General features: G+C 40.5%; 1 protein-coding gene across 4 annotated transcripts in view; it reads right to left on the bottom strand.

The window, feature by feature from the left end:
• vti1a (vesicle transport through interaction with t-SNAREs 1A) overlaps positions 1–18,757 on the bottom strand; it is a 243,676-nt gene that overhangs the window by 222,115 nt on the left and 2,804 nt on the right. For all 4 annotated transcript variants that reach the window (XM_034193262.1, XM_034193263.1, XM_034193265.1 and 1 more), the window contains exons 2-3: positions 14,060–14,118; positions 12,987–13,097 (exon numbers count right to left, since the gene is read on the bottom strand). In XM_034193262.1, the coding sequence (XP_034049153.1) occupies positions 12,987–13,097; positions 14,060–14,118 (170 nt within the window). The remainder of the gene's footprint in view (positions 1–12,986; positions 13,098–14,059; positions 14,119–18,757) is intronic.

The following is an 18,757-nucleotide window of genomic DNA, read 5'->3' as shown; positions in this document are numbered from 1 at the left end:
TACCACTTTAGTGCCCACCCCCAAACGAGATTGCACTGCCCTATTATGTTTCTACTACTTTTGCGATGGGGATTCATGCTTCCTTGCTTTCTCTTGTGATACACAATACGTATGATCCTCCATTTCACAAAAATGATGGTCCTCAAACTTGTTAGCCTGCACTAGTAACTAGTCAACAGTGTATGTAGGAGAGAAACCTGTGATTCATGTTCTTTTATCTTTAACCTCCCAGTCACATCTCAAATGCGAAAGGTGGGGTAAGCATGACCTTACTCTATCAACATGGCGGCCTGATCCCATTTAGATATGAAGAGTTCATTCTAAGCTCATGAAAACATATTCATTCATTGTTGCAGGTAATTAAACACTAATGAACTGACAGTTATTAATGTTATATTCCATTTCTGCTAATAAAGACCTCTAATTCCTACACACTGGAGCTTTAACATCAGAAAACATGATCAAAATCCATTATCATGACATCCATAATGAGTAAATGAAAGGCTGAATTGATGTTAAGATAGAAGCAAATCGTTATGTTGGGTTTTTGAGTTTAATGAGTATGTGCTTTTTTCAAGTTTGGCATTTTACTTTAGATGAAATCAAAAGTAGACTAAATGCTACTTTCATCATTCTGTACAAACTTGTGTTATGGTGCTCAAAAACTGGATAATGACATGGAATTCAAAAATGAACACTGATACTTAGTAATTAATTACATCTTTGTGTTTCCAGATGAGATGAGATACAGTGGAATGTTTTTTGTCTGTAAAAACTGAGGCTATTGTTACAACAACAACAGTATGGTGACACTCATGGCAGAAACAGAAGCACAAAGACTCACTGAACCAAAAATTCAAATTAATCAACTGTAAAACATAATTAACTTCATTAATAATCCTTGAACACCGTCTGTGGCATTCAAATTACAATTCTAATCCAATTACATTTTTTCCACAAATCTGATTGGTTAATCCTGTGAGATTTCAGACTTTATAATATCGGAGTAATGGTGGCAAAATATACGACCGTTTCATATTTGGATGTATTACTCCGTGCCCTGACCAGTGTTCTGGTGAGATTTCATTCCTGTTGACAGGCCTGTCCTCCGCAAAACTGTGCATGTATGTGCAATATTGTCGGGACGCAAAACTGACGATTTATGCGACGAGACGCACAGTTCGACAGAACACCGGCCCCACGCGCTGCTAGCTGTTAGCGCTGTTAGATGAGAGCGAGAGAAAGTCGCGTACCACTGCTGCCGGAATGGGTGAATTTAAGTTACCATACGAAAGTATTGATGTGGATTCTAATACAGAATTACCATTTTACATCTGATGGATTGCTCCGCGCCCTGACTGCTGTTGGAGCGACGCTGCCTCACAGTAAGCCCTGAAGACCGAATTACCTACAGAAAAATAAACTGTGCAAACGACGGAGTTGGATTAGAATGGGAATAATCCCCTTGTGTCTAATTTTTTGTGGACGTTCATGGTGTTATAAGGTCACAAATATTCTTTTTAAGGTCAATTTGCAACCATATAACCAGCATGAATGTGCGCAAATCATCAGACACAACAGGGTTATTCTTGTTTTCTATATTTAAAAACAAACAAACATGTTTAAAAAAAAAGTTGTTTTTCTCATAAAGACACCATTTAATTAAGATGATTTGGCTTGTTGATATTAGAAAACAGGTGTTGGGGACAAATGAAAGAAATCACATGAAGATGGAACAGAGTTCAGCATGAGACACAGCGTATGAAAGTCTTCGCCGCAAGGACAAGTTTGCTACTTTAAATCTCTTCACACACCATAAAGGAAAAAGGACAGTCATAGTAATAAGTGTAAGGAATTATCTTTGTGGGTTCACTCACATTTAAAAAGGCAAAGTAATTGGAAAATGCATCTAATAGTGTCCTTGAGCTGGACGGAAGCAGACTGAAATTCTTGAAGCTATACCGCCATCTTCTGGAAAAACACATGAACAGCCACACCGGCTTAATGCAATGCAAGTGAAGAAGAGAGTGCAGGCAGATGAGAGTGACAGGAGTGATTTGTGACAGAAAAGTATTTGCAAGAGTGGAAGGGAACGTTTACAAGACAGTAGTTAGACCAGCTCTGCTGTATGACATAGAGGAGGTGGAAGAGCTGAAGATGCTGCGATTTTCTTTGGGAGTGACAAGGATGGACAGGATTAGGAATGAAGATATCAGAGGGATGGCTCAGGTGGGATGGTTTGGGGACAAAGTCAGAGAGGCGAGACCGGGATGGTCTGGACATGTGCAGAAGAGGGAACCAGGGTATATAGGGAGAAGAATTTAGAGGATGGAGCCACCAGGCCGAAGAGGAAAAAGACCAAAGAGGAGGTTTATGGATGTGCTAAGGAAGGACGTGTGGGTGGTTGGTGTTACAGGAAGATGCAGAAGACAGAGTGAAATGGGGATGGATGATGTGCTCTGGTGGTCCTAAGCAAGAGCAGCCAGAGTAAAAAGGAGATGGACCAGAAAACGCAACAAGAGACTTTCAAAAGAAAACAAGAAAACATTACCACACCTGATTTGAAAAGCAGTACAGAATTATTAATTTATTTAACAGTAACAAAGATTTGTTATGAAGCAAGATAATACACAAGTGAGAAGCCCTTCAAATATATGAGTCTACCTAAAGCTACAGTGTACAGGATTTAGAGGCCTTTACTAGTAGAAATGAAATCTAGTATTCATAACCACCTTGGTGTATAATTACTAGCAACACTGAATCATTGTGTTTTCATGGAGGCCACCGTGTTGACACAGCAGCCCACATGAGACACTTATACTGTTTTTCCCATTTTGGAGTGCGGCCGGAAGACTGAAGGAAGAAAAAAAAAATTACTACTGGGTGCTAGGGTTCGACAACCTTCATTTTTGTGAATTCGCATATTGCTTCTCACAAGAGAAGGCAATCAACGATACAAAATCATGACACGACAGCATAATGTAATCTGGAATCTCGCCACTAGATGGCAGTAACACCTACACACTGTAGTTTTAATAATACATTACGATAGCTCTCAGGTGCATTACGCATTAACTTATGCCAAAATTTAAAGCACATCTTTAAAAACTGAACTGCATTTTGTAAAACACAGTAGGCGTCTGTGTGGAATTCCGGCTTGCCCGCTGAATGAGACCAAATGATTCCACTTTGAAGGTGGCGGTTCCGTTTACCTGACAGATTTCATTCAAATGAAATCTATATTAGGCCTCTTCTCTACCTGATCAAAGCCACTGTTAAGAGCTGCGCCTCTCTGCTTCAATGCCACTGAACAAATCAACTATCAAACAGGATTTCCACTGTCCTATAAACCCCCCCCCCCCCCCCCTACACACACACACACACACACGACTATGATTTAGAGACTTTTTGGTCAAGCTGGTGTCCCCTTTGGCTACTGCAATACCCATTTATCATGGCCCAGAAGCCTTAAGACCCCCACTGTCCCTGCCATTATCGCAATGAAGCCGTCAGCTGAGCCAACAAAGCTACATCTCATATGTGCACCTCTGGGATGGCCGTTTGATAAGTCGTCTTCCTGGATGAAATGGCTGGGTTACTGAGGTCGACTTGGGCCCTGTCTGGAAAGGAGCGGGAATAATGTCTCAAGCTGGCATACCGGTGGTAGGAAGACTTCAAAATACAGGTGAACGAGAGGATGAGAGAGCAGGTTAAGGGGGGAGACACCCGTGGGAGGCCAGTAGGGGGTGGATGGGTTGGTTGGGGGTGGGGCGGGGGGAGATTGAGTATTGAGGGAGCAAAAAGGCCTTGATATCCACAGAAAGCACAACAAAGCCGGAGCTTTTTACATTAAAAAGAAAGGAGATTGGCTTTTTTCCACTGGATGCCTTTCGAGCCGAGTGTCATGTCCTCCCAAGGCCTGCAGGAAGTCAGAGGCTGAACTCTGCTGGAGTACGTGTTTTGTACATCTGAGGCACATCTGAGGAGGCTGAAGCTCTTGCCTTGTGAACACTTGCAACAGATTTGTGGGTGACTAAATATACCAGCCTTTGCTGTGTCAGGTGGGCGATCCTTTTTTTCCCCTCTCTCTCTTTTTTAAATGTAGACTGAGATTTGACCCCATCACAGAGAAAGGTGTAAAAATGAAAATTACTCCATCATCCTGTGGTGAAATGTCTTTTATTATTTGTTCACAGAGAAAATCTGTCGCTACCTGGTGCTTTAGTTGTCAGGAACATGATCCATTCCACCAAAGCACGACGCTGAGGTTCATAAATACTTGGACAGTGAGAATGTTGTCACTTTGGCAAAACAAGTAATGAGTGCAGACTTGGTCTGAATTAGAGTTTATTTGAAATCCAAAATCAGAAGAGCAGTATCAGAATTGCACTGCATCCAAAAAGCATTCAGAGAGCTTCACTTTTTACATATTTTATGTTACAACCTCATTCCAAACAGGAAATGGATGTTTTTTTTCTTTCAAATTCTATAAACAACACCCCATAATGACAATGAGAAAAGCGTTTTTTTTTCCTTTTTTTTTTTTTTAGATATAGCAAATTTATTAAAATAAAAAAACCCAGAAGAAATCACATGTACATAAATATTCACAGCCTTTGCCATGAAGTCAAAGGAATTGTCTGTGTCTCACGGCACAAATCTGGGGAAGGGTACAGAAACATTTCTGTTGCTTTGAAGGTCCCAATGAGCACAGTGGCTTCCATCATCTGTAAATGGAAGAAGTTTGGATCCACCAGGACTCTTCCTAGAGCTGGCCACCCGTCTAAACTGAGAGATTGGGGGAGAAGGGCCTTAGTCAGGGAGGTGACCGCGAACCCGATGGTCACTCTGGCAGAGCTCCAGCATTCCTCTGTGGAGAAAGGAGGACCTTCCAGAAGGACAACCATCTCTACAGCAATCCACCAATCAGGTCTGTATCGGTAGAGTGGCCAGATGGAAGCCACCCCTTAGGAAAAGGCACATGGCAGCCTGTCTGGAGTTTGACAAGGCACCTGAAGGACTCTCAGACCATAACAAAATTCTATGGTCTGATGAGACAAAGACTGGGGGAGGTGATGGTCTAGCGGATAAGCATTGGGCTTGAAACCAGAGGATCCTCTGTTCAAGTCCCAGCCTCACCGGAAAACCATTAAGGACCTTTGGGCAAGGTCTTTAATCCCCAAGTTAGTCCTGGTGTGTAGTAAGCGCCTTGCATGGCAGCACCCAAACATCGGTGTATGAGTGTGTTTGTGTGAATGGGTGAATATGACGCATAACTGTAAAGCACTTTGAGTGTCTGATGCAGATGGAAAAGCACTATATAAATGCAGTCCATTTACCATTTACAAAGATTGAACTCTTTGGCATGAATGCCAGGCGTCATATTTGGAGGAAACCAGGCACCATCCCTACAGTGAAGCATGGTGGTGGCAGCATCATGCTGTGGGGATGTTTTTCAGCAGCAGGATCTGGCAGACTAGTCAGGATTGAGGGAGAGACTAATGCTGCAATGTACAGAGACATCCTGGATGAAAAATGGCTCCAGAGCACTCTTGACCTCAGACTGGTGGATTGTTCATCTTTCAGCAGGACAATGACCCTAAACACACAGCAAAGATATCAAAGGAGTGGCTTCAGGTCAACTCTGTGAATGTCCTTGAGTGGACCAGGCAGAGCCCAGACCTGAATACGATTGAACATCTCTGGAGAGATCTGAAAATGTCTGTGCACCGACGCTCCCCATCCAACCTGATGGAGCTTGAGAGGTGCTGCAAAGAGGAATGGACAAAACTACCCAAAGACAGGTGCACTAAGCTTGTGGCATCATATTCAAGAAGAGTCAAGGCTGTAATTGCTGCCAAAGGTACATCAACAAAGTATTGCGCAAAGGCTGTGAATACTTATGTACGCGTTATTTCTTTTTTTTTTTTTTTTTAACAATATTTTTATTGAAGTTTCAATTGCATATAGAACACTATGTTGAATGCACAAAAATTTCATGTTGTCATTACCGGGAATCATGAGTATAACTTTGAGGGAAAAATGAATTTACTCCACTTTGGAATAAGGCTGTAAGATAAAATGTGGAAGAAGCGAAGCGCTGTGAATACTTTCCTGATGTACTGTACTTGCTACCAGACATTTCCACCTGTTTACTGGCAACAAGAAACAGTTTACTGTGTGTATTATTAGCTTGCCCCGTACAGTTACATTGCATAGCTCATGTCTGTGTTGTTGATCTAAATTATTGCTGGACAGATTACAGCTGATTTTGTCCAAAGTGAAAAGATGGACCAAAAAGAAAAAAAATCTAAAAACAGAGCCAAGGCTGAAAAAACTCTGGGTTCCCTTTAAAAGCATTTATAAATGTGTTCGATCTCAACATATGATAAGGAAAAGTACAATGAATAATGATGTTTAGCTCTAAAATATGAAACTGCACCAAATGATCATCTGTAGTCATGGCTATTGTTCAACACATTCTGAAGACGGGGGTTTATTTCAAATCACATTTGATTTGTGAAAAGACCAGCCTGTGAGCTCAAGGTCAGATGGATTTCCACTATTTTCATATTACTGTGATGCTGTCACTTGTACAACAAAATGGAAAATAACAATAGACAACTGAATAACAGAGATATTAATATAGACATATTTAATTCATAAGCTAAAAAGGTGCTGCAAAAGCGAGTAAATGTTTTAACATTTAAAAACACAAAAAAAAATGACAAAAAAGAAGAAAACATTTTTATTGCATATAAATATCTATTACTGTACTGATAAAGCAAGACATTTCAAGTAATACTGTTCAGTAACAATGCAGACACTGGACTCCTCATTCAGGTTTGATCAAATTTAGAGTTATACAGCAATTTATGAATTAATAAACAAGGCCGGATTCAACATCAACAGCGCAAACGCACACAACTTGTTCTCGGCCGGCAGCACGTTTTTTCAAAAACAAACTCAGAATTAAACTCAGTGGACACTTCACAAAACGTCAGCGTCAGCATAGGTACGGAGGCGCATTCGTGTGTGTGTGTGTGGAAGGGAGTTAGTTTTATGTGAACACACTAGTCCACTGTCTAAACAAGAAACAATTTGACTTGATGATGTGACAACATTTAAAGTCTGGATTGCACACATGTACATACTGTCAGAAAAATACTAATATAATAAAATAATAATAACAATAACAACAATAATAACAGTGGTGGGCACAGCTAACCAAAAAGTTAGCTTCGATAACCATTAATCAGATCACTGAAAAGTTATCTTTTATTACGATAAACTGCTAAAAAAAAAAGATCTTTATTACAGATAACCGATAACCAATAACTATTAGTACTGATTTGGACACGGCCACATCAGATTACACTGTCGGCTTCTGATAAACCAGTTTCACTTTAAGCACCGCAGGGGCTGCTGGGCAAATTTAAGGATCACAAACACAAAGAACACATGAAAAATAAATAAATAAATAAAAAATAGAACCCAAAACACTGTCATCATCTTACAAAAGCAGTAAAACACAGTATTAGAAGCTGCCGCTTTTTTCGCATGCTTTGAACCCTGCAGCTTAAACAACCAAAATACATCTATTGACACGTTGATTGGCAGACTAAAACACACGTAGTAAATATAAATTCTTACCTGTTAGTTTCAGTGGGATTCGTCTGAATAAATAATCCACATAAAGTGTCCTTTTTTTAAATCCAAAACAGTGTCTAAACACAAAGCTACGCCATGAGAGCTCCTCTCCCCCACCGAGTCTTGGCGATTAAATTACAGCCACAAAGAAATAAAATAAAATTAAAATTAGTCTTTGTTTTTTTGTCGAGTGGACAAGTCACTGTAACGTCCAAAGTGAACATGAACTACACTACCCACAATGCTCCCTGTGTCGACTGGCCAATCACATCTTGCACTTAATGATGACCCCATCAGCAAGCGACAGCCAGCCAGTCTGCTTGGTGGCTATAAACACACAACAAACGGACTAAAATGTTTGATTTTAGGGCTTACAAACGTTTTTGACCGTTAAACTTTACCAGCAAAGAAAATGTTAGAGGACTGAAATTATCGGAACTAAATTTATCCGAATTGGTCCAATGATGGTTTTAAAACTTATCTAAACAGCTAATCCGATAGCAAAAACATTAGCTTTGATATTTATCTGCTATCAGATTAGCTGAACTGTGCCCACCACTGAATAATAATAATAACCACCCTGATTTGCGCCGGAGGAAGAGGAAGACAGACAGTTTCAATTTGAAGTCTTTATTACTGCGGGAGTGTCATCACTGAAGCACATTAACCAAACCTCAGAATATATACGGCCTGGATCACATGTGGAGGGGTAACCTAGCAACGCTTTCCAGTCATAACTCACCCCACCGTTTCCAGCACAGCTGCCAATTTTATCTAACTCAAGGTTGGTCTTGGCCTTCTAAGATGGCAAAGTTTACATTCTCACACAAGCTTTTACCAATAACACTCATTCATTCACTCATCTTCAACTGCTTAGTCCAACTAAGGGTTGCGGTGGGCTGGAGGCTATGCCAGCAGTCATCACCGTGAGGTGAGGTACACCCAGGACAGGACGCCAATCTGTTGCAGGGCCACAAACAGACAAACAAACATATTCACACCCACTCGCACACCTACGGACAATTTTTTTTAAAGATTCCAAATCCACCTAACCAGCACATCTTTGGATGTGGGAGGAAACCGGAGCACCCGGAGGAAACCCACGCAAACACGGGAAGAACATGCAAACTCCACACACAATGGCTGCAGGCGGGAACTGAACCCATGACCTTCTCGCCATGAGGCAACAGTGCTAACCACTAAGCCACCGCGCTGCCCTTAGCAATAACAGTGTTGTTCAAATGCAAGCTTAAAACATGATATATTTGAAGAACTTACAATCACACCAAAAATGAAAGACACACTTTTCTGAGTTTCTCATAACCCCACAATGATTAAAAAAAAAAAATACATTTTCTCACACATACATATTTCAACAAGCTACACAGGAAATTTTGCTGAGCAAAATTAACTCTGCCGGGATAACATTTGATCCCAGTCTAAATAGAGTAAAAAACACTCTATTGTAGAGGGAAATCAGCTGTCAGGTATCACCGACCGAACAGTCCCCCCGCCCTACGCTGCTTCCACTGCATGTGCACCATTTCGGAGCACAGCCGCTTTGTGGATGGACTGTCTTCACCCAAAGCAATCAAATGGATTAATGGTATTATTAACCATCAGATGACAAGGTAAAACCTCTTAAATCATTCTAAAATCAGTTTTAAGCAGAAACGAGGCGATATTCCGTGATGCTTTAAAATGACGGACGGTCAGTGAACACAACAGCTAGTAGCCATGTAGCTGTGGTGCTATGATCGCTTCCTCCGCCTTTCCTGATGAAATAATGCTGAATTTATGCTGAAATCATTGCTGTACAAAAGCTTCAGATATCCGTTGCTGAGACAGATGATGACTAGAGTGCAGTTTGAAGCAGGAAGGCAGGGCTGACCGAGTTTTAGGGCGGACCGTTCGGTCTGCGACACTGTCTAGTCAATGCAAGTGGTTTTACTCGAGAAAGAGTTGATTTTATACTATGTTGAGCTGATTTAGCCCCGTGGTAGAGTATATTTTACTTAATTTCGAATGGATCAAATGTTATCCCAGCAGAGTAAATTTTACTCAGCTGGGAGGCACAACCGAATAGCTGGGATAATGGACAGAAACATTTGTGGCAAATAGGGACTGTATGTACCAACGTCAAAGTGGCGAACAGCAGAGCTAAGGTGTTGTAGGTCTTCAAGTTCCAAACAAAAGAGGTGCTGTCCAACCAACCAGACATAATGGTGGTTGACAAGAAGCAGAAAAGGGCAGCTGTGGTAAATGTGACAAAACCAAGCGATGGAACATCAGAAAGAACAAGTATGAGAACATCTGGAAGAACCACAGGCCAAAGGAAGATCTACAAAAGATGCAGAAGGTAAAGGCCACAGTGGTTCAAGTAGTAATAGGAGCTCTCAGGCCTGTGAACACCAAAACTGGAGAATGCACTAGCAGATTCCAGGTGCAACATCTGAGGTCTCTGTCCACAAGTGTGCAGTCCTGGGAAACACCTAAGATTGTGCTCAGGATCCTCAAACTCTCAGACCTGGCGTAGAGCACCCAAGCTTTAGGAAGATGCACAACGCCACCACCACAGAAGTGGGGGTTAGAAGGTAAGAAATGTTTTTTTTTTCCTCTATTATATACACAAGAAATCTTCAGCTTTAGGTATTTTTGGACCTTCACATGTTCATGTATTTTAAAATGTTCAGAGTTCAGGTAGCAAGCTAACTATTTAGCCTGCTAACCAACATCATTATGCTCTGCCACAGTTAAACTCCAATACTACCATCTCTCATCATCATGTTTTGTGTTCAGCAGCCAAGATCCAGCAGAAAATGTGCCGATAATTGCTGTCGATCTGCAAGTCAAGTGCTTGACTGTCAATCTTCACTTGTAAGTTGATTTGAAATAAAAGCTTGAGCTACGTGAATGTAACGCAGTGTAATTTTCAGTACATTACCATTAACATACAGTAGTGTTCAGAATAATAGTAGTGCTATGTGACTAAAAAGATTAATCCAGGTTTTGAGTATATTTCTTATTGTTACATGGGAAACAAGGTACCAGTAGATTCAGTAGATTCTCACAAATCCAACAAGACCAAGTATTCGTGATATGCACACTCTTAAGGCTATGAAATTGGGCTATTGGTACAAAAAAGTAGAAAAGGGGTTTTCACAATAATAGTAGTGTGGCATTCAGTCAGTGAGTTCGTCAATTTTGTGGAACAAACAGGTGTGAATCAGGTGTCCCCCTATTTAAGGATGAAGCCAGCACCTGTTGAACATGCTTTTCTCTTTGAAAGCCTGAGGAAAATGGGACGTTCAAGACATTGTTCAGAAGAACAGCGTAGTTTGATTAAAAAGTTGATTGGAGAGGGGAAAACTTATACGCAGGTGCAAAAAATTATAGGCTGTTCATCTACAATGATCTCCAATGCTTTAAAATGGACAAAAAAACAAACAAACAAAAAAAACAAAATGGAAAACAACCATCAAAATGGATAGAGGAATAACCAGAATGGCAAAGGCTCACCCATTGATCAGCTCCAGGATGATCAAAGACAGTCTGGAGTTACCTGTAAGTGCTGTGACAGTTAGAAGACGCCTGTGTGAAGCTAATTTATTTGCAAGAATCCCCCGCAAAGTCCCTCTGTTAAATAAAAGATGTGCAGAAGAGGTTACAATTTGCCAAAGAACACATCAACTGGCCTAAAGAGAAATGGAGGAATATTTTGTGGACTGATGAGAGTAAAATTGTTCTTTTTGGGTCCAAGGGTCGCAGACAGTTTGTGAGACGACCCCCAAACTCTGAATTCAAGCCACAGTTCACAGTGAAGACAGTGAAGCATGGTGGTGCAAGCATCATGATATGGGCATGTTTCTCCTACTATGGTGTTGGGCCTATATATCGCATACCAGGTATCATGGATCAGTTTGGATATGTCAAAATACTTGAAGAGGTCATGTTGCCTTATGCTGAAGAGGACAAGCCCTTGAAATGGGCTTGAAATCTTGTAAAAAAAAAAAAAAAAATGCCTCACAGATGTGAAGAAATCATGAAAAACTGTGGTTATACAACTAAATACTAGTTTAGTGATTCACAGGATTGCTAAAAAAGCAGTTTGAACATAATAGTTTTGAGTTTGTAGCGTCAACAGCAGATGCTACTATTATTGTGAACACCCCCTTTTCTACTTTTTTTTTTTACTAATAGCCCAATTTCATTTTATCACGTCTGCCAAGGACATAATAAAATCATCAATATTTATTTGTCTGTCTGTTAGCAAGATTACATCAAAACTACTGCACAGACTTTCACAAAATTTTCACCACAGATACAGATTAGGCCACGGAAGACTCCATTAAATTTTGGAGGTGATCTGGATTCTGGATCACGTTTCACTTTACATATGCTTTGAAGGAATACGTCAAAACTACTTCACGGATTCTCACCAAATTTTCACCACTGATACATATTAGACCATGGAAAACGCCATTAAATTTTGGAAGTGATCTGGATCTGGATCCAGGTTTCATTTTATAGAGGTTTTGAAGGATTACGTCAAAACTATTTCACAGATTCTCACCAAATTTTCACCACTGATAGATATTAGACCATGGAAGACGCCATTAAATTTTGGAAGTGATCTGGATCTGGATCGAGATTTCCTTTTATAGAGGCTTTGAAGATTATGTCAAAACTACTTCACAGATTCTCACCAAGTTTTCACCACTGATACATATTAGACCATGGAAGACGCCATTAAATTTTGGAAGTGATCTGGATCTGGATCCAGGTTTCATTTTATAGAGGTTTTGAAGGATTACGTCAAAACTACTTCACAGATTCTCACCAAATTTTCACCACTGATAGATATTAGACCATGGAAGACGCCATTAAATTTTGGAAGTGATCTGGATCTGGATCGAGATTTCCTTTTATAAAGGCTTTGAAGATTATGTCAAAACTACTTCACAGATTCTCACCAAGTTTTCACCACTGATACATATTAGACCATGGAAGACGCCATTAAATTTTGGAAGTGATCTGGATCTGGATCCAGATTCTGGATCGAGATTTCATTTTATATAGACTTTGAAGGATTACGTCAAAACTACTTCACAGATTCTTACCAAATTTCCACACCACAGATAGATATTAGGGCATGGAAAACTCCACTGAATTTTGGAGTTGATCCGGATCCAGATTGGCGGACGTCAGAAACCTATGATTGCTTTTGTTCTATACTGTGACATTTTGGAAATCACACTTGACTGCACTGGAGTGCCATAATTAGAATGTGTCAATGAGCATCACCTTTAGATTAAGGGAAGCATTTCAGTACTTACAAAGTCTTTCTCGAGCTTCTCCATCTCTTGCTTGTAGCTCTTCAGTCTGCTGTTGTACATGGCTCGGCTCTGGATGGGGATCTCCCGTACCTCTAGGTCCATCTGCTCCACCTACGGCCCAAAGACGAGCCACTTAATTAAAGAGTCATTCTCAAGGTCTCCATAAGCTAACATTGCATTCACAACTATTAAATAAAGCAAAAATAAGTGAAAAACTAACCATTAAAAAAAAAAAAAATCTCTTCAACTGCAAACTTTTAAATCACAGGGAGCAACCTGGTGAGATGTACGGTTTTGATAACCTTTATTAGGAACCGGATCCTTGCACAGATGCATAAATATGTAGGTTGAACTCTTCTCTAATGATCATTTTGCAAACGATGTATTTACAAAGCTCTTTAAAATACTGTACTGCAAACATTCATGTGTGAAATAAATAAAAATAATGAGCTGGAAAACTACTAAACTTTCTGTGCTAACAACTTTATGTTCCAACACAGACTAACAAAATTAAAAACAGCTGCTTCCCTTTCACGTCATTCAGCCGTGATAAAAGTAACTACAGAAAAAAAAGTCAGTTGTGGAAATAAATACACAATTAAATACGAGGGCTCCTTTACTGCGACGACACGCACGTCACCGGCGTGGCAGTGACTACACAAAAATGACATTTGATGCTCGGCGAGACAGGTCTCTCTGTGCCGGATTTGGATGAAACTAATCACGGCGGCATAACAAGACAACTGCAATAAGAATTTGTCTCCGTCAGGTTGACTTTGCTCGTGTTTAAACAGCAACATGAAGACTCCCGCCTCAAGATAATGGCTTGAAATGTGTCACGGGGGTGTCACTTAAAAGCAGATTACTGGAAAGCGATCACGCCGGTAAGAGAGGAGGAAGCCTCCTTTTCGCCATGTGTAGTGTGGGTGTCTGTGTACGTCTGTATGTCATGTCACTACCAGGATAACACAGGTGCTGTTGTCTGCTGCCAGAGAAAATTGCGCCCTCCCTCTTTCCTGAAATTCATTATTTAGGAAATCGGAAGAGCAGAAAATTACTGATCAAAGACGTACCAACTCTCTGACTTCTTCAAGCTGTTTGTCGACATTTAGAACCAGCTGCGTCTTCTCCTCTGAAAGGAGGGAAAAAAAGGCAACATATTGATCAACCGACAGAGGAACAGCGCTTCATGACAACAACCTAACTCCCCCGCAATGGAGGGAAAAGACGGGGGAGACAGAAAAAAAAGGCTGGGAGACAACAACGCACAAGGACACATTTGAAGATATATTTACACATTCTCTTCACATGACGAGACAACATTTGATGTCTTAGTTATTGGTGTCTATGAAGCCTTTGTTGGTTGTTGTTTTTTTTTTTGCTGAGGAGCAGTGAGACACCTCGTGCCAACTCAAAAGGAAGAAGGTGTCAGCTTTGCTCACATGCCAGAACTATGAGTCCCACTCAGAATGATTAGCGCGCTGAGCATTTAATTTGTGAACACATTAAACCACTCCTTTGATGAACTGTTACTGTGTTCTACTCAATGTTTTTTGGTGAAACATTTTTTTCACTTAAATATTATATTACTTTACAGATCAAATAGCTGAAATAAATATGGAACCATACCATGCTGAGGGGGAAAAAATTAAAACACCTTGTAGTTTGCATATGTAAAACTAATACCAGTACAAGTCTAAAAATGCAAATTAATGTGCTGGTAAAAGAGAGTGCTTACACACCATAACAGGCTGAGATTGGCTAAAGGAAAGGAAACACGGCCACATCATAAGTTGTCAATTGAATCAATGAAACTGATAATGAAATTCAACAGAGTTGGCAAAAGATGTTGGTTGTTCCCAGTCAACTGTGTTGAAAATTTATTTAAGTACAAAACGGCATGTTAATGCTACAAAAGAAAAATATATGAGTAAACCAAAGAAGAGGGCTGTGGTCACAAAACAGTATGCCTTGAAAATAGAAAATGATAGAATTGTGTTTGTGACAGAAGTAGCAGTATGACTTATACAGTCCTCAGTTTGTACATTTTTGTCTCGGGGCTAGCGAGCTCTCAACTTGGAAAATTTAGGTGCCAGTCAAAATTTCAAGGAGTCACAAATGGTTTTCAGGGTTCTTCTTGAGAATTCTCACTAGTGGGGGGTACAATCCTCATACTCCTATGGGTTATTAGGATTCCTTTACTTTTGTTTCTTTGTTGATTTTGTTGTTTTTGTCATTGATGGATTTTAAAGCCACGTTCACATGAAAGCTGCAATAAATTTTGTGAAAACTTTTATAAAACTTTAATCCTTAAGCCACTTTTTTTTCAGTGTTAAACTCCAGACACCCCTGGTAAAGCAAAAGGGGGCCGGGCCAAAGGTGCGCTGTGAGCCACCAAATTTCTCAATTCATTTATGATATGTGTTTGGCATGTTATGTAAACAACCAGAAAACAGTGCTTCCCAAGGTGTGGGCCACTGCTTCCTTGTGGGCCTTGAGGGTACTCCATGTGGGTCATAAGAGTGGTTTAAAAATAAATTTTAAAACATCTTTGATTATCAATTTTGTAATACTGTTTAAAATTCCCTAAAAAAATTGATTATTTTAAAAATTTAACAAGATCAGGGTTCTCACCAGGATTTTTTCACAGCACAGGGGGGAACTTAGCGGGGTATAGCCACACGACGAGCATTGCAGGTGCAAGTATTGTAGGAGGGTCTGAGTCATCTTCAACTACCCCCCCCCCCCCCAAGAAAATTTTTAATTTTGTAACCCTTTGAAACACTATTTCCTGCATTTTGAGGGTGTTGCTAACCGGGACATTAAATAACATGTGACATGTCCTTTAAATAAAAAAAAAGGGGGGGGGCAGAAAAGCCCCCACTTTGCTGGTTAAATCACAGCATAGGGGCCCAAATCACAGCATAGGGGATCCAAATCACAGCATAGGTGCCCCCTATGCTCAACTGTGCTGGTGAGAACCCTGAAGATATTCGATCAAAATTGTGATTAAAGGTCTTGGTTGGAGCCTAGATGATTTTCAGATTTCAAAGTCGACCCCAGTATTCTTAAGTGTGGGAATGGTTGCAATCATGGTTTGGTGATGATGAAGTTATGTGTTGGGATGATAATTATATACCTAGGTCAAAGATGTATTATAATTTTGTCTTTAATTACTCTTTGCTCTTGTCAAAGAATAGAACGTAAAAGCTTTTAATTAAAGGCAAATCAACTCAAAGGCACAGCTAGGAAACAGTCCTGATTTCAATCCAATTAAAAATTTGTGGTGGATACTAAGGAAACTGATCCAATACAAGAATCCATCCTGGAAAGGTACCAGTAATGACTTAATTGCTATTCAAGAAAGCTTGACAAAGAATATTGTAATTCTTTAGTTAAGTCCAAACTTTATAAAGCTATAAACCTGAGGCCAAGAAACAATGTACTTAATTGTGATTCTTTTGTTGATAACATGTTAAAATAACTGAAATATAGGCTCTCAAAGTTTGAGCTTAAAATCAAATCACGGGGGGAAAAACTGAGCCACGATCTTCATTGTTTGTGTGCCATGGGCCTAGATTTACCTTTTGCTGGTCCTCAAATTCATTTTTAAAACCAGTGTGCAACCTCACAACCTACACAGTAAACAGCCTGAGGCAATTCACTGAAAGGTGAGACAGTGCCTTCTTTCTCAAACTTCAGCCTGAGCTGGAAGGCTGTGAAATATGTATGGATATTTAACAAGACTCCAACCTGCTGATCAACTGATGCCCTCTTTTGAGTGGCAAAAAGATGATGTTACGCGTGCTTGGCAAATGAAAAATGTTTTAGAGTCAATATTTGAGTGTCAATGGATGACAGGTCATCGCTTGCTCTCAACACTTAAAATGTATATAGAATTTTCTTTTATAGTGCATCCAGAAAGCATTCACAGCACTTCACTTTCTCCACATTTTGTCAGGTTACAGCCTTATTCTGAAATTGATGGAATTCATTTTTTCCCCTCAAAAGGAGGTGCAAATTTATTCAAAATAAGAAACTACGAAATCACGTGTACATAAGTATTCACACCCTTTCCTCAATACTTTGTTGATGCACCTTTGGCAGTAATTACAGCCTCAAGTCCTCTTGAATAAGATGCCACAAGCTTAGTGCACCTATCTTTGGGCAGTTTTATCTCTTTGCAGCACCTCTCAAGTTGTCAGGTTGGATGGGGAGCATCAATGCACAGAGATGTTCAATCAGATTCAGGTCTGGACTCTGACTGGGCCACTCAAGGACACTCACAGAGTTGTCCTGAAGCCTCTCCTTTGATATCTTTGCTGTGTGCTTAGGGTCATTGCCCTGCTGAAAGATGAACTTTCGCCCACTCTGAGGTCAAGAGAGGTCTGGAGCAGGTTTTCATCCAGGATGTTTCTGTACATTGCTGCAGTCATCTTTCCCTCAATCCTGACTAGTCTCCCAGTTCCTGCCGATGAAAAACATCTCCACAGCATGATGCTGCCACCACCATGCTTCACTGTAGGGATGGTGCCTGGTTTCTCTTAACATGACGCTAGAGTTCAATCTTTGTAAATGGTAAATGGACTGCATTTATATAGCGCTTTTCCATCTGCATCAGACACTCAAAATGCTTTATAATTATGCCACACATTCACTAAAACACACTCACACACCGATGTCAGGGTGCTGCCATGCAAGGCGCTCAGGACACACCGGGAGCAACTTGGGGATTGAGAATCTTGCCCAAGGGCCCTTAGTGATCTTCTAATCTCACCTAACCAGATAATTATGTTTCTCATGGTCTGAGAGTCCTTCAGGTGCGCTGCCACGTGCTTTTTACAAAGTAGTGGTTTCCATCAGGCCACTCTACCATATAGGCCTGACTGGGGGATTGCTGCAGAAATGGTTGTCCTTCTAGAAGGTTCTCCTCTCTGCTAGAGGTGCACCGATCGATCGGCCACCGATCATTATCGGCCGATCACGCCTTGATTGGTTTGATCGGTGATCGACAAAATGCACCGATCAAAAGGAACGATCACAACAGTGCAGGCAGTAGCGCAGGAAGCGCTTGGTGTGTTTGTCAGGAAAATGATGATTTCTCTACATTGATTACGGACCCTGCAGCGGGTCCGTGATCAACTTTTCTGCAGCGCAGCTTTGCTCTGAACCTTGAACCAATTGAACCAGTGGTTCGCAGATTGAAGCAATGCTTCGAGCCTGTTGCTTCGTTTATACGTTCTTTCTTTCGCTTAATTTTCCCCCACTAAAACCCTAAAGAGCATACGTATGTGAGTATTATTTACCTTTTCTATGTTAAAACGACCTGTTATGGTCTTCTGAAACAGTTGATAGATGTATTTTATAACTTAAAAACGGGAGCGATGCTAACACATTAGCATGTCTATGGCATTTCCAATGTTAAAAGTTAGCATTACGCATTTGCAGCTGTCATCACGTTCGGGTGCATTTGTTTTCAAATTGTAATATTTCTTAAATTTATTTTTGTTTATATATTAATTTATTATTATTTTGGGCATGATCCAAATATGTACTTGATCGGTATCGGCCTTGATCGGTATTGGCCGATCAAAATTTCAGTGATTGGTGATCGGCCTAAAAAATCCTGATCGGTGCACCCCTACTCTCTGCACAGAGGAATGCTGGAGCTCTGACAGAGTGAGCTCCAGGTTCTTGGTCACCTCCCCGACTGACTAAGGCCCTTCTTCTCTGATCACTCAGTTTAGATGTTCTAGGAAGAGTCCTGGTGG

Source organism: Thalassophryne amazonica, chromosome 18 (genome assembly GCF_902500255.1).
Source record: "Thalassophryne amazonica chromosome 18, fThaAma1.1, whole genome shotgun sequence".
Classification (NCBI taxonomy): domain Eukaryota; kingdom Metazoa; phylum Chordata; class Actinopteri; order Batrachoidiformes; family Batrachoididae; genus Thalassophryne; species Thalassophryne amazonica.
This window is presented reverse-complemented; position numbering and strand designations above follow the sequence as displayed.